This window comes from Schistocerca cancellata, chromosome 3 (assembly GCF_023864275.1).
Source record: "Schistocerca cancellata isolate TAMUIC-IGC-003103 chromosome 3, iqSchCanc2.1, whole genome shotgun sequence".
NCBI lineage: Eukaryota > Metazoa > Arthropoda > Insecta > Orthoptera > Acrididae > Schistocerca > Schistocerca cancellata.
The window spans coordinates 686,265,893-686,281,949 of record NC_064628.1 but is presented as its reverse complement, the minus strand read 5'-3'; the positions used below and the strand labels follow the sequence as shown (position 1 = coordinate 686,281,949).

Genomic DNA, 16,057 nt, shown 5'->3' with positions numbered 1-16,057 from the left:
TTCACACAATTTGGGTGCATAGATCCTGAGAAATGAGTACACAGAACAACCACCTCTGGCCGTAATAACGGCCTTGATACGCCTGGGCATTGAGTCAAACAGAGCTTGGATGGCGTGTACAGGTAGAGCCCCCATGCAGCTTCGACACGATACCACAGTTCATCAAGAGTAGTGACTGGCATATTGTGACGAGCCAGTTGCTCGGCCACCATTGACCAGAGGTTCGCAATTGGTGAGAGATCTGGAGAGTGTGCTGGCCAGTGCAGCCATCGAACATTTTTCTGTATCCAGAAAGGCCCGTACAGGACCTGCAACGTGCGGTCGTGCATTATCCTGTTGAAATGTACGGTTTCACAGGGATGGAATGAAGGGTAGAGCCACGGATCGTAACACATCTGAAATGTAACGTCCACTGTTCAAAGTGCTGTCAATGCGAACAAGAGGTGATCGAGACGTGTAACCAATCTCACCCCATACCATCACGCCCGGTGATACGCCAGTACGCCGATGACGGATACACGCTTCCAATGTGCGTTCAGCGCGATGTCGCCAAACACGGATGCGAGTATCATGATGCTGTAAACAGAACCTGGATTCATCCGAAAAAATGACGTTTTGCCATTCGTGCACCCAGGTTCGTCGTCGAGTACACCATCGCAGGCGCTCCTGTCTGTGATGCAGCGTCAAGGGTAACGGCATCCATGGTCTCCGACCTGATAGTCCATGCTGCTGCAAACGTCGTCGAACTGTTCGTGCAGATGGTTGTCGTCTTGCAAAAGTCCCCAACTGTTGACTCAGGGATCGAGACGTGGCTCGACGAACCGCTACAGCCATGCGGATAAGATGCCTGTCATCTCGACTGTTAGTGATACGAGGCCGTTGGGATCCAGCACGGCGTTCCGTATTACCCTCCTGAACCCACCGATTCCATATTCTGCTAACAGTCATTGGATCTCGACCGACGCGAGGAGCAATGTCGCGATACGATAAACCGCAATCTCTATAGGCTACAATCCGACCTTTATCAAAGTCGGAAACGTAGTCGTACGGATTTTTCCTCCTTAGAAGAGGCATCACAACAACGTTTCACCAGGCAACGTTGGTCAACTGCTGTTTGTGTAAGAGAAATCCGTTGGAATCTTTCCTCATGTCAGCACGTTGTAGGTGTCGCCACCGGCGCCAACCTTGTGTGAATGCTCTGAAAAACTAATCATTTGCATATCACAGCATCTTCTTCCTGTCGGTTAAATTTCGCGTCTGCAGCACGTCATCTTCGTGGTGTAGCGATTTTAATGGCCAGTAGTGTAGATTTACAGTATTACTACGCCATCGAAAAACCAACCACCAGAACTGAAACTACCTGGCAGATTAAAACTGTGTGCCGGATCGAGCCTCGAACTCGGGACCTTTGCCTTTCGCGGGAAAGTGCTCTACCAACTGAGCTACACAAGCACTGCTCACGCCCCATCCTCACAGTTTTACTACTGCCAGTACCTCGTCTCCTACTTCTGCGAGGAAGTTTCATATCAGCGCACACTCCGCTGGAGATTGAAAATCTCATTCTGGAACCACCAGAACTGTTTATAATATGTATATTCACTTCCAAAATGTAAACCAAACAGTAAAAATATGTGCATATTCCAGGCCACTGAAGACGCCTCGCAGAGAATAAAGGCGCAACGCTTATGGCCCGATAATTGTGTTTCAGTCAGTTGTAGTTAGACGGACAACAAGTGGAAAAAAAAGAAAAAAAATACATCGTAAGTGAGAAGAATGTCCGTCGGTGGTGCTTTCGTCTTGAGCTGATACACAGTTTGCTTGGTGAGCGCGCAGCTGGGGCCGTCCAGCGACTGCAGCAGAGCGCCGGCGTGTGCAGGTTCGCCGGCAGCCGACAGCACGGGGGCGCCGCCCAGTGGTGCTGGCTGGGCGCGCTGCGGCGCCGCCTGTGCGAGCTGGCGAACGCGCCGCTGCCGCAGGGCCACGCCGCCGGCTGGGAGGTGCTGGTCAGCGCCGCGCCCCTGGCCGCCGGGCCCGCCGACGCCGGGCAGGACCCGCTCACCGCCATGGAGGAAGGTGGGCGGGCAGGCTGGCGTTCACCACACACACTTCCGTACTGACCGTCGCGACAGCTTGAAACACTGCACAGGCTAACTCAAGCCAGCGACATTCTACGACGCTATTTTTTCAGTTAGTCTCGATCAATTATTTATTAGCATGCTGTGTGCATCACACACTGCTCGATTAAAAAAAAAAGAACCACCCATAAGAGAAGTCGGTAACAAATCAAAGTTCACCAGTTGACAGGGTATGTCACGCTATTTCCGTCTTTATTGTAAGAAAATCCGCCGACCCCTGTGACCGAGCGGTTCTAGGCGCTTCAGTCTGCAACCGCGATACTGCTACGGTCGCAGGTTCGAATCCTTCTCGGGCATGAATGTGTGTGATGTCCTTAGATTGTATGTATTGTATTGTATGTTAACCGGGGACCTAGAAACGACGGAGAGGCCGCAGTGGTCCACAACCCCATGACGACTACCACTGTCCATGTCCCCCCTCCGCCGCCCCACACCGAACCCAGTGTTATTGTGCGGTTCGGCTCCCCCGGTGCACCCCCCCCTCCCCCCCCCCCCCCCCAGGGAACGTCTCACACCAGACGAGTGTAACCCTATGTTTGCGTGGTAGAGTAATGGTGGTGTACGCGTAAGTGCAGAACTTGTTTGCGCAGCAATTGCCGACATAGTGTAACTGAGGCGCAATAAGGGGAACCAGCCCGAATTCGCCGAGGCAGATGGAAAACCATCCACAGACTGGCCGGTTCACCGGACCTCGACACAAATCCGCCGGGCGGATTCGTGCCGGGGACCAGGCGCTCCTTCCCTCCCGGAAAGCCGTGCGTTAGACCGCACAGCAAACCAGGCGTCCTTAGGTTAGTTACGTTTAAGTCGTTGTAAGTTCTAGGGAACTGATGACCTCAGATGTTAAGTCCCATACCGCTCAGAGCTTTAGGAAAGGTAAAGCCACCAGAGAGGCAATTCTGATTTTGGATTGATACTAGACGCAAGACTAAAGAAAAATCAAGACACGTTCATATCATTTGTCGACCTGGAAAAAGCGTTAGACAATGTAATATTGTGCAAGATGTTCGAAATGCCGAGAAAAATAGGGGTAAGCTACAAGGAGAGCCGGGCAATGTACAAGACAAAAAATGGTTGAAATGGCTCTGAGCAATATGGGACTTAACATCATTCTCCTAGAACTTGGAACTACGTAAACCTAACTAACTTAAGGAAATCACACACATCCATGTCCGAGGCAGGATTCGAACCTGCGACCGTAGCAGTTCCACGGTTCCGGACTATAGCGCCTAGAACCGTTCGGCCACAGCAGCCGGCTATGTACAAGAGCCAAGAGGGAATAAAGAGTGGACGACCAAGAACGAAGTCGTCGGATTAAAAAGGGTGTAAGACAGGGATGTAGTCTTTCGCCCCTTACTGTTCAATCTGTCACTTGGTGACGCAGCATGTGAAAGTTGCTGGATTTGGACAGGTTGCTCCTGTAACTGAAATATCAGATCTGAAGATGGTTCTGAATGAACCGAAACCGGCCATACGAATAAGAAAATCTGCAATCAAGACGGATTATAAGTAACACTATAAAATCACTGATTGTTGTTATCTCGTCAGACATTATCTCTTTTCTTCATTCTGAGTTACTGCAACACTGTTCCGAAATGTGGTCTTGTATGAACATTTAGCAAACTTCAGTTCATTTCACTGGCAAGTTCAACGTGATTTTTATAGAGAGTTCCAGGCCGACCTCACTACACTGAATACATCTTGCACAGTTTGCAAAATTCCGTGGAGAACTGACATATTAAATATTTCATTCACATCTGATTCGCCCATACAACATTCATAATTTTTCACTGACTGAACCAAGCTTCGTCTGCAAAGTACTTTCTCTCTCGCTTTCATTCCAATAGGCAGGTATACTAGCAAGGTTAGGTTCACACACTTGGTTATCGTCTTTATTGTTTACGGAAATAACACCTATCTTTGGCTTTCCAACATTTCTCCTTTTTTAAAAGCCTTCAGAGGATTTCCAGTCACTTTACGTTTAGACGTGATTATCCTTCAATAAAACAGAGACTTCAGTGAACAGAATTCATTGCGAATATTTGCAGGATTACAAAATAGTAAATAAACCTGAAACACACGACAATCGAGCAAGCATATATGTCGAACTGTCACAGGTTAACCACAACACTTATTTTGTAACACTTATTTTCTCACACATCACTAAAATGTACGTGATGAGCACGTAGATTCATAAATAGAACATTTGACAGCAGTTTAACAGTGCCACAGCGAGTCACGCCCATGCAGAACATATTTCAAAAATATTTTAAAAATAGTTTTAGTCTTCAGAACTGAATAAATTGTATATCAATTGAAAAGGGGAAGTCTGTAAATTTTTAAATGCAAAAACTAAAAATTGAACGTTTCTTGATTTTGAACCTTTCAGGAGCCCGTTAAATGAATCCCAAAGTACAAGGTGTATCAAAAAGAATCATCCGATTTAAAAACTATTATGTTATTTGAGATATGTGCGTGAACAACGAACTGTCGGAAAGAGCAAACTGTAGAGTTTTACTTGGTTCCCGCTAGGTAGCAGCGGTGTGCGCCCACTTAAGTTTTAGTACAAATGGTGCCGGACAACAGAAAGCGTTTTGCATTCTACGTTTTCCGTAGTGTGCGTCAGTAATAACTGTTGGCTATGGTCAAATGGCTCTGAGCACTATGGAACTTAACATCTAAGGTCATCAGTCCCCTAGAACTTAGAACTACTTAAACCTAACTAACCTAAGGACATCACACACATCCATGCCCGAGGCAGGATTCGAACCTGCGAACGTAGCGGTCGTGCGGTTCCAGACTGAAGCGCCTAGAACCGCTCGGCCACAACGGCCGGCAAAGTGATAACTGTTCAGCGTGACTTTCGTATTAGTTATAGTGTGGATCCCCCTGCAGCACGGAGCTGTAGACTGTCGCGCAATCCCCACCGCGCTTTTGACTTCATACGTAGTTTATATGGCATAATATTTTAATTAACTGAATATTGCTTATTGTTGCGAGCACAACAGATAAAATGCGATTCTCACTATTAGCTTCTGCAGTTGAAAATATTTTAACTTGTGCACCTCGCTCTATTACGTGGGGTTTCGCACAACACTGAAAGATTTCCTGCTGTGCACATATGATCTTTAATTTGCAGACTATTTTTATATAACCCTCATCTGACTTGTTAGAAATGGAACACGGTATCATTACTGTAACTAATTATGAAATTAAACATGTCCTTCGCTACTTTCATGTCTGGAATGCACTGAAATTTACTCTTATTACTCATACAGAAGTTACAGTATGCTATATTCGCTAAACGTAAAAGCTGCAATGGATTTGTTAATATATGAACACTATTGATTGCCACGACTAACACGAGAGCATGAAACTAAAAATGAAATTTGTTTTGTATATTATTAGCCAGAACAGGTTTCATCACAGCAGTCTTTGATATCACACAAGTAAAATTTTATTGCTCTGATTTACTTAAATTGTTTACGTCACTGATATTGTAATAGCAGTTGCCCATGTCCGCCTGAAAATGACATAACAAAATCCACCATTCACCTCTGAGGTCTCCCGGAAGCTGAAAGAAATAATTTTAATGTACCGTTACCCGCCCGCTTAATTGCAGGAAAACTGCTTCCATTAATTTTTTTTTTTTTTTAATTTACCGCGGCAGCAGCTCCCACGATAGCTGCACAGCTCTGCGTCATGAAAATTCTAAATATGCTGAAAACGGCTAAAAATGTGGAATGAAATACTGGGCAAGCTAGCAATAAATTGTTACAAGTATTTTTAACAGTCTCTATATTCAAAAATCAACATAAATTTAAAGTACACACCTTTTACATTCATCAGCCTCCAATGGCGTCTTTTTCGAACAAGGAACAAAAGAAAGCTAACCAAGCATTCAATCGAGCGTTACAGGCTCTTACAACTTTGACGGCTACAAGAAGACAGACAGTAATATTTTAACCTCCAATGTCTATAGACAATTTAATATGCATCTTTGTTATTTTTTTTTTAAATTATCATTGTCTGCTTCGATTTCTATACTCGCCGACGACAGACGTTATTTGCAAAATACAGATACATAATTATTGCACAAACATAAAAATGAAAAAAGATTATTTCTTTTTTTTTTTTACACAGTCTACATAATCGACAACCGTTCATACAGAAATGAAATAATAATAATAATACAGATAAATGTTTCTTTTTTTCACATACATTAGAACGATTTTGTGAATGTCTTGCCAGGAGACGTCACAAGACGATGGCATGAACAATTCCGAGAATGAGGTAGTTTGTGTTAAGGCAAATCGCCGAGCCGTCCTCGCGCGTCTGACACAGACGTCGAACGGATCCGCCGTAGTTTCATAAGGAGACCGCAGAAAAGCCTTCGCCGTGCAGCTCGACAGCTCAGCATGCCCCCGATGCCCGTCTGGCGTGTGTTTCGTGGGAGTTTGCACAAGAAAGCACACAAAAATCAACTACTGCAAGCTCTTCGTGAAGGTGACAAACAACAATGTGTGTAGTTCTGTAATTTCGTTATTTGCAAGGTGGAGGATGACATTTTAGTGACGAGGTAACATTCCACTTAAATGGAAAGGTGAACCGCCATAAAGTGCGAATATGGGATACGGAACAACCGCGTGAAATTGTACAACACGAGAGGGACTCTCCAAAAATTTAATGTGTTTTGCGCAGTTTCACGGAAAAAGGTGTACGGTCCATTTTTCTTTGCCGAGAACACTGTTACAGAAAGCACGTATCTTGATATTCTTTTTCCACAGTTGGAGACTGATTCGAACGTCTTCATTTACCAACAAGACGAGGCACCGCCACAATGGCATCTGGAAGTGTGGGAATTTTTAAATTACAGGATTACTGGATGATGAATCGGTCGCACTGGACCAAATGATTCAGCCTTACATTACTGGCCTCCAAGGTCACCAGACTTGACTGTATGTGATTATTTCTTGTGGGGGTTTATAAAAGTCTCTGTTTATGTGCCTCCGTTACCAGCAACTGAGAATGAACTGAGACATCGCATAACAGCAGCTGTGCAAGCTGTAACTCAAGACGTGCTAGCTGCAGTGTGAGAAAAAACTGAATACCGCATTGACATATGCCGTGCATCTCAATGAGGGCATATTGAACACCTATGAAAAAGAACTTTTTAAGTTTCAGGTTCATCAACAAACAAAATTCACTGAATATGTTTATTAGTTTCAGAAATAGATACGTGCCATATCCAATGATTCTTTTTGTGGCGTGGACGAAGCGCCAGAAGCTCGTAATAATGTAGGATGTTTTAATGAACGTCGGATGCTAGTTTGGATGGCTTATCAGAATGAAAACATAGTGAAAACTAAACTACACTACTGGCCATTAAAATTGCTACACCAAGGAGAAATGCAGATGATAAACGGGTATTCAATGGACAAATATATTATACTAGAACTAACATATGATTACATTTTCACGCAATTTGGCTGCATAGATCCTGAGAAATCAGTACCCGGAACAACCACCTCTGGCCGTAATAACGGCCTATATACGCCTGGGCATTGAGTCAAACAGAGCTTGGATGGCGTGTACAGGTACAGCTGCCCATGCACCTTCAACACGATACCACAGTTCATCAAGAGTAGTGACTGGGGTATTGTGACGAGCCAGTTGCTCGGCCACCATTGACCAGACGTTTTCAATTGGTGAGAGGTCTGGACAATGTGGTGGCCAGACCAGCAGTCGAACATTTTCTGTATCCAGAAAGGCCCGTACAGGACCTGCAACATGCGGTCGCGCATTATCCTGCTGAAGTGTAGGGTTTCGCAGGGATCGAATGAAGGGTGGAGCCACGGGTCGTAACCCAACTCAAATGTAACGTTCACTGTTCAAAGTGCCGTCAATGCGAACAAGAGGTGACCCACACGTGTAACCAATGGCACCCTGTACCATCACGCCGGGTGATACGCCAGTATGGTGATGACGAATACACGCTTCCAATGTGCGTTCACCGCGATGTCGCCAAACACGGATGCGACCTTCATGATGCTGTAAACAGAACCTGGATTCATCCGAAAAAATGACGTTTTGCCATTCGTGCACCCAGGTTCGTCGTTGAGTACACCATCGCAGGCTCTCCTGTCTGTGATGCAGCGTCTAGTGTAACGGCAGCCATGGTCTCCGAGCTGATAGTCCATGCTGCTGCAAACGTCGTCGAACTGTTCGTGTAGATGGTACTTGTCTTGCAAACGTCCCCATCTGTTGCCTCAGGGATCGAGACGTGGCTCCACAATCCGTTACAGCCATGCGGATAAGATGCCTGTCATCTCGACGGTTAGTGATACGAGGCCGTTGGGATCCAACATGGCGTTCCGTATTACCCTCCCGAACCCAGCGACTCCATATTCTGCTAACAGTCATTGGATCTGTACCAACGCGAGCAGCAATGTCGCGATACGCTAAACCGCAATCGCGATAGGCTGCAATCCGACCTTTATCAAAGTCGGAAACGTGATGGTACGCATTTCTCCTCCTTACACTTGGCATCACAACAACGTTTCACCAGGCAACGCCGGTCAACTGCTGTTTGTGTATGAGAAATCGGTTGGAAACTTTCCTCATGTCAGCACGTTTTAGGTGTTGCCAACTTCGTGTGAATGCTCTGAAAAGCTAATCATTTGCATATCACAGCATCTTCTTCCTGTCGGTTAAATTTCGCGTCTGTAGCACGTCATCTTCGTGGTGTTGCAATTTTAATGGCCAGTGGTGTAGAAAGCAATCTAAGAAGCAGGGAAGTGATCTCCGTGTGTGTTGCAGGTCTGCCGGAAGGCGTAGTCGGTGTCGGGTTCCGGGTGTTCCCGGTGCTTTTGAGGGTGCACCACTCGCTGGGAGACGGCGTGGCCCTCCTGCACCTGCTGACACACGCGCTCTCTGGCTCCCCGCAGGTAGGGAAGCATAGTGAACAGCGGAGATGTGTACAAAGACTGTGTCATTATCTGAAGAATGTTGTGTGTAAGAACCACCAAGAGCCTCTGACTATCTTAGCATCAGCTAAACACTGTCATTAAAAAAGCCATCCTGCGTCACTGAAACCGCCTCCAACAGTGAAATGCACTAGTACAGACAACTGTCAAATGCATTAATGTACAAGACGCTCAGAAACAATCTGAAAAGCCCGTAAGTGTGTTGCTAGGTATTTTGGGTTGAGAAATAATTGTTAAGAAAAAATTCAGTACGTTGCGCCATTTCTGACTTACTCAGCATTTAAGTTAGCAAATCAGGCCGTTTCGCTCGCAGATTCAAGCGGCCCGCCAGATACAATTAAAGTCAGTCGTCCTCATGGCGTTTATGATAGCGCACGAGACTGCTCAGCCTTTGGTTTGGCGTTCGATCCTTACTACCGTCCCAATCCAATTTTTGTATCGTTTCTCTTGTTCTGCTTTGGCAGATCAAACGAGGAGCCCATTTGGCGACACCGTCTCTGGCCGATACCTGGAATTTGCTAGCGCAACTGCCTGACTGGCTAACTTCAATGCTAATTAACTCGGAAACGGCGCAACGTACCCTTACAAGTTTTCCAGACTGTTCCTGAACGCCCTGTACACTCCCTGACAAGAAAGCGAAGCCTCCAGAAGAGACAGAGTAAACGAAACGAAATTTCACCGGTTGAGACGATAAGTGATGTACTGCAGTGATTACGTTATGGAGTCAGGTTTACAAAGATCTCTTCAGTATGAACCCAGTTCTCAGTATGACCTGGCACCCGCTGCAGCTAGGATGCGTGTAATGATTCGGTTGGGAAGGGTGTCACAAAGCTGATGTATCCTCTCCTGCTGGCCCGCAATTGGTCCTTAGCATCTGGAACTCTGTCACTGGGACGGAGTTGACGTCCAAGCTGGTCCTACATACTCTCATGTCCAGATAAAACAGAACGCTATGAACGAGTAGAAATTGGATGTTCATATTCACAGGACATGTACATTTGTACGAGGGTAATCCCAAAAGTAAGGTCTCTTATTTTTTTATATGTACGTAGACCTGTTTATTTCTACAATGGTTTACATCAGTTTACAGCTTGAACATTCAGCTATTTTTCGACATAATCACCATTTCTGTCTATGCATTTTTGTACACGCTATGACATTTTTTGTATGCCCATGTCATACCAGCTCGCTGCCATGCTGTTCGGAAAGTTATGAACCTCTTCTTTCACCTCGTCGTCGGAGCTGAATCGCTTTCTGGCCAAATGTTCTGTTAACCTAGGGAACAGGTGATAGTCACTGGGCGCCAAGTCAGAACTATAGGGTGGGTGGGTGATTATGTTCCACTGAAACTGCTGGAGGGGAGCAACGGTTTGCCGAGCGATGTGTGGGCGAGCGTTGTCATGGAGAATGTGTACACCCTTGCTCAACATTCCTCTTCACCGGTTCTGAACTGCCCGTTTGAGTTTTTTCGGAGTCTCACAGTAACTGTCAGCGTTAATTGTGGTCCCAGCGATTCACCTCCGACGAAGAGGTGAAAGAAGAGGTTCATAACTTTCTGAACAGCGTGGCAGTGTGCTGGTATGACATGGTCATACAAAAACTGCCACAGCGTCTACAAAAATCCATCGACAGAAATGGTAATTATGTCGAAAAATAGCTAAATGTTCAAGCTGTAAACTGATGTAATCCATTGTAGAAATGAACAGGTCTATGTACTTACAATAAATAGGAGACCTTACTTTTGGGATTACCCTCGTATGTTCTGCAGAAATGATTAGCATTTGACAAGCGGGTTCAAGCTCAACAGCGATATCGCGGCGCAACACCACCTACCGGTAAAATGTGTCTGCAGTTCTCGCTGTCGCTATAGACTGAAGTTAATGGATCATTGTGACTTGAGCAGACATAGAGGACGCCTCGAAGACATATGCGCGAACTGCATTGTCGAATCAGTGAGTTTCAATGAGGGTGCGTACATCTGGGAAATTGCTGCTGGCGTGGGACGAAGTGCGTCGGCAGTGCAACAGGTGTGTGCTGAATGGTTCACGGAAGGCAATAAAACACAACAAGATAGGTCAGTAGCAGCACCACCCACACGACCTCCCGAGGAGATCGACACTCCATCCGAATGGCGTTGTAGTAGAGATCAGCGTCTTCTTCAAATCAAGTGGAGCAGTGTAACATGTCGTACACTATCAGGGGTGACAGTCCGTCACCTTTTATGACGGCATCGGTAACATGCACGTCGTCCGCTTCTCCGCCTGCCTTTGATGAACATGCAGAAACATGATAGACGACAATGGTGTATGGAACGACGTCACTGTGGACAGAAATGGCATGGGACAATGTTTTCGGACGAATCTAGGTTCTATTTTTTTCAAAATGATGGCCGCATGTTGATTCGCCGTAGACAGAGGGAGTTGCATCACAGTGACTCCATTCGCAAGAGAAATGCAACCCCAATTCAAGGCCTTAAGGCGTGGGGTGCTATTGGGCACAACCACAAATCACAGCTGGTGCGTGTCCAGGGCACTGTGCCCATTGTGACCTACGTGAATGACGTACTGCGATCCGAAGCCATGCCCTTTCTGCTCAACACCCCAGACGCCATTTTCAGCAAAGCAATGCACTACCATACGAACATGTGTCACAGGATGTCAGCCTTTTACCCTGGGCCACTAGATAACCAGAACTGTCGCCAATCGAAAATGTATGGGATATGGTGAAAGACGGGTCCACCACTGTCACCCAATGCTAAGCACCACAGATGAATTCGGAAACAAGTGAATGCACCATGGATGGCTACATTGCATGGCTCCATTCGTGGCTTATACGCGTTGATGCCATCACACATGGAACATGTTATCAGGGCCCATGGCGTACCCTGTGCCTACTAAGCAACTGGACACATGCTGAACCGAAGTGACTGAAATGCTAATCATTTCTGCCGAACATACTAATATGCATGTGATGTGAATATGAACGTCCTATGTCTAGTAGTTCAACGTGTTCTGCTTTTTCTGAGTAAGAGTGTATGTTCTATCAGGGACAGATCTGGGTAACTTACTGTCCACCAGAGTATCTCAACAACGTGCACAGTTAGTAGAGACACGTACCGCGTGTGGCTGAGCATTGTCCTGTTGAAAAATGGCACCAAGTTGCTGTCGCATGAGATGTAACACATGGGGACATGATACCTGTAACAAACTGTTGCGCCGTCAGAGTTCCCTCAACCACCACCATCCGTATCCTGAAGCCCTTCCCGATGGTTCCCCACACCATGAAGCCAGAAGTAACACAGCTGTGCCTCTGCTCAGGTCAGTATATGAATTTTACGTCAAGATCAGTCACCAACAAGCTTTGGTGGAATAGATTTTGCTGTCTTTCGTTAAAGTTGTAAATCTCAGGCAGATTTTAGGAATCGAATCAGTATTCTATTGCAGGTAAAATGACCTGGAGCAATTACAGGCTGGATACAAACGTGTAGTAAATTCTGTCGTTGTATTCACAAAAAAAAATACAATAAATACTTGTCCAAGGATTTTTACGCTTCTGATGAAATCAACAAGTTGCCAGAGATGTCGATGCTAAGCGCAGCATTCGTTTCTGTATTGTACGGACGTAGCCTCACCATTTACGTAGCTCACACAGGATCTTCTCCCACTTACTAATTGATACGGAGCACAATATTAGCATTCTATATGTTTAAAGGCAGAGCCAACATCCATCGGAAACTGGTACCACGCCGGGATGTTTGTACGATCTGCTGGCTAACCACCGACCGGTTCTTTGTTCTAGTCGGCTCGCTTCTGAGGGCTTCAACCTTTGTCTCTGGAACGTTTTCACATCCACCTGTACAATAAGCAGTGAACTATACGATACAGGGTGTTTATAAATGAATGTCGGGGTTTTAACACTTTATAATATTTATTACATTAAACTTACCGTTATAAATGATATATCAAATGAAAGAGAAACTCAAACAGTTGTGTTTGGTACCAGTGCGTATGCGCAGCGCGCATTGTTTCCACGATTGGTTGAACTTCACTGTACCCAAGCGCTGGATAGGCCGCAAGGGGCCCAATGACAGGGCTTGTTTTGCATGGCCTCCACGTTCACCCGAGCTAACGCCATGCGATTTTTTCCTTTTGGCTTCATCAAGGATCGTGTGTGCGTGCCTCCGCTACCAGCAGATCTCCGTGAATTAAGAAACCGGATTGAAGCAGCTGTTGCTACAATCACTGAAGACACATTTATCAACATTTGGGAAGAACTCGGATTTAGAAATGATGTGTGCCGTGTGACAAATGGTGCTCACATTGAACATTTATAAGGTTCTTGGTAAAACTGTTCGAGTTGCTCTTTCATTTGACATATCATTCATAACTGTAAGTTTAATATAATAAATATTATAAAGCGTTAAAACCCCGATATTCATTTATAGACACCCTGTATTTTACAGTTTACAATGCACGTACGGAAAAATTCCATATTCCTTACAGTATTATAAATCAACATAAACACTAACAAAGTATGCAGAAAAAAACAGATAAACGTTATTTGCAAATGAACGAATATTGCGAGTGACATGAAGTGTTGGTGTTACAAAATATTCTTTTTTCAAATCGATTACGTTGATCTGATGCATATGTTAAAAACAACGCTGCACTAAATTGATGAAGTGGTATAAAAGATAACGTTAGGAGATGGAAAGCTGAATTATTTGTAAAGTCAGGGGTATGGGTGAATGGGCTGAAATATAGGAATGAGTGTAATGTGACGTGGTGGGTGGTAGTAAATTATGTCTTTTAACGCTGAAGTAAATTAGGTTGGTCCCAATGTCATGGTTACGAAGAGTAAAATAAAGGAAACGGTGGAAAGGAATGGAAGTGCTGATTTGGGCAGCGACAGAGGGGAGCGGGCTAGATTTGCTAGAAAGGATAAACCATAGTTCGGATATCGTTGCATGACGATAGAAGTCTGATGAAGACATTTTGAGAGGATATGATGAGCTTGTAGTTGCAAAGTCTATGGGGTGTATTGGTACAGATGCGACAGCATTTCAGGATTAGGGGATAAATAATGGGATGGCTGGAACCGATCTTGTCGGATTTGAAATATATGTGGAGGTAGGAGGTGAATTTGGTGAGCTCGTAGAGGACTGCTGTAAGTGAGGGTAAACGATTGAGAATAATCTAAGCGAATATCGTCCGAAGATATGTTGGGCATGACAGAACTTAGAGTGAGCAGATATCATGGTGATGCTGTCTTAAGCCCGGTCAAAGTTTTGAGGGGATGGAGGAGAGAGAAGAATGCAAGCTCTGTATTGCACCGATTAATAGTTTTGAGTTTCTTTTTGTAGGATACTATGTAGGTAGGTATTCCAAGTTACTTGGAATGAATGTTTCAGTTTGACTCAATGAATGTTTTCAATTTGTTTGTTGTGATGCAGTTTAACAAAACTTACAGGACTTCAGTCTGACAGTCCCCAAGAATTCAGTGAGTCCTCGTGAGATTATAGCAACCGTTGTGGTTTTTCAAATAAGATTTTACATTCAACTATAGAAAGCAGGTCACCGATAAAGAAAACGTATCAGCCCATCTAAACCAGGTAACCAACCGTCGCTTGTGGATCGGCGTGTAGGCACAAACCGTGACAGCTGGGAAGGGGAATGAAGCAGGAATGAAGAGTTAGACCAGGAGCGCCCCGTCCTGTTGAGACACAGTTATCTAAGAGAATGTGTCACTGACGGTTGCCTTTCCGTTCACACATTTCATTCTTTCCTTTTGCTTCCATTTATATTGTGTTCGTAATATAGCACAGAAAACTTTACTGTAGTTTCTCCTTTTTTTAATGTATATTGGAAGGAACTTCGAATTACAAATAAAAATGGTTGGGCTTAACGTAAAAATGGTTATTGCCTTGGCAGTTATAGACTGCCCCCCTCCCACTGGGCCAGGTATTCACTTCGGCGCGTTAAGTGACGGAAACAACGTAACATCTTGTATTTAACAATACTGCATAGCCATCGTATTAAGTGAGGAAGCAGGTATTGTGCAGTCAGTACAATGATCATTCTTGGGTGCCTAGTTAAAGGTCTAAATGTCGTCTTTGTTCCAGGAAATCCCACTTACGTTCGCCGAGCATTTCTGTTGCACTTTTGTATGGGATTTTTCGACCTATTATCATGCTAACAGCGCGTCTCTCTAAATTCGTTCAAAGTCTGTTGCCATACAAACTTGATATGGGCTCCATACGCTGGAAGGAGATTCTAGAATTGGTTGCACTAACATCTTGATTGTTATTTTTTTTCCCAGAACCTTTCCAACAAATCTAATGCTTCCATTAGTCTTCTCTAATACTGATTTTATGGCATCTTCCCATTTTATACCAATTCAAAACACATATACAATGTTACGTGTTCAATATGTTAACCATTACTCTTGTAATCAGGTACGAGTACTATACGTTCTCTTTCTTCGTTATAGACCTTATCTCACGTTTACCCACATTTAAAGAATTCTGCCATTCATTACAATGCATGGAAATTTTGTCCAAGTCTTTCTGCAGCTCCTTACAGCCGTCCAACTGCGATGCTTCACTGTACACCAAGTATCGTCGGGAACAGACCTATAATTCTGGTGAAACTATGTAACTAATCGTTTAAGTATATTGAGAACGTCCTTGGAGCACACACGTTGTAACTTCCGTTTCTGCTGTACATTCGGTGTCCCGTGTGAAGCGCGTTAATGGAAACTTCGGACGAGAATGTGAATGGAGCATTCGATTGAGTTCAGCGACACATGTCAAAAGCAATTTAATTACACAAGTAACTAACCATGTACGTAAGCCACCAAAGACAACATATAACTCTTCTCATATATGAAATCAGAAGGAGTAACATTTACTTCAGTTTCCGCAAAATACTGATTGGA

The 16,057-nt window shown here is 44.7% G+C and overlaps 1 protein-coding gene across 1 annotated transcript in view; it reads left to right on the top strand.

Moving 5' to 3' along the window:
- The window catches only part of LOC126176512 (uncharacterized), a 168,856-nt gene that overhangs the window by 88,965 nt on the left and 63,834 nt on the right, over window positions 1–16,057 (top strand). The window contains exons 6-7 of the mRNA XM_049923669.1: window positions 1,877–2,073; window positions 8,955–9,082. Of these exons, the coding sequence (XP_049779626.1) occupies window positions 1,877–2,073; window positions 8,955–9,082 (325 nt within the window). The remainder of the gene's footprint in view (window positions 1–1,876; window positions 2,074–8,954; window positions 9,083–16,057) is intronic.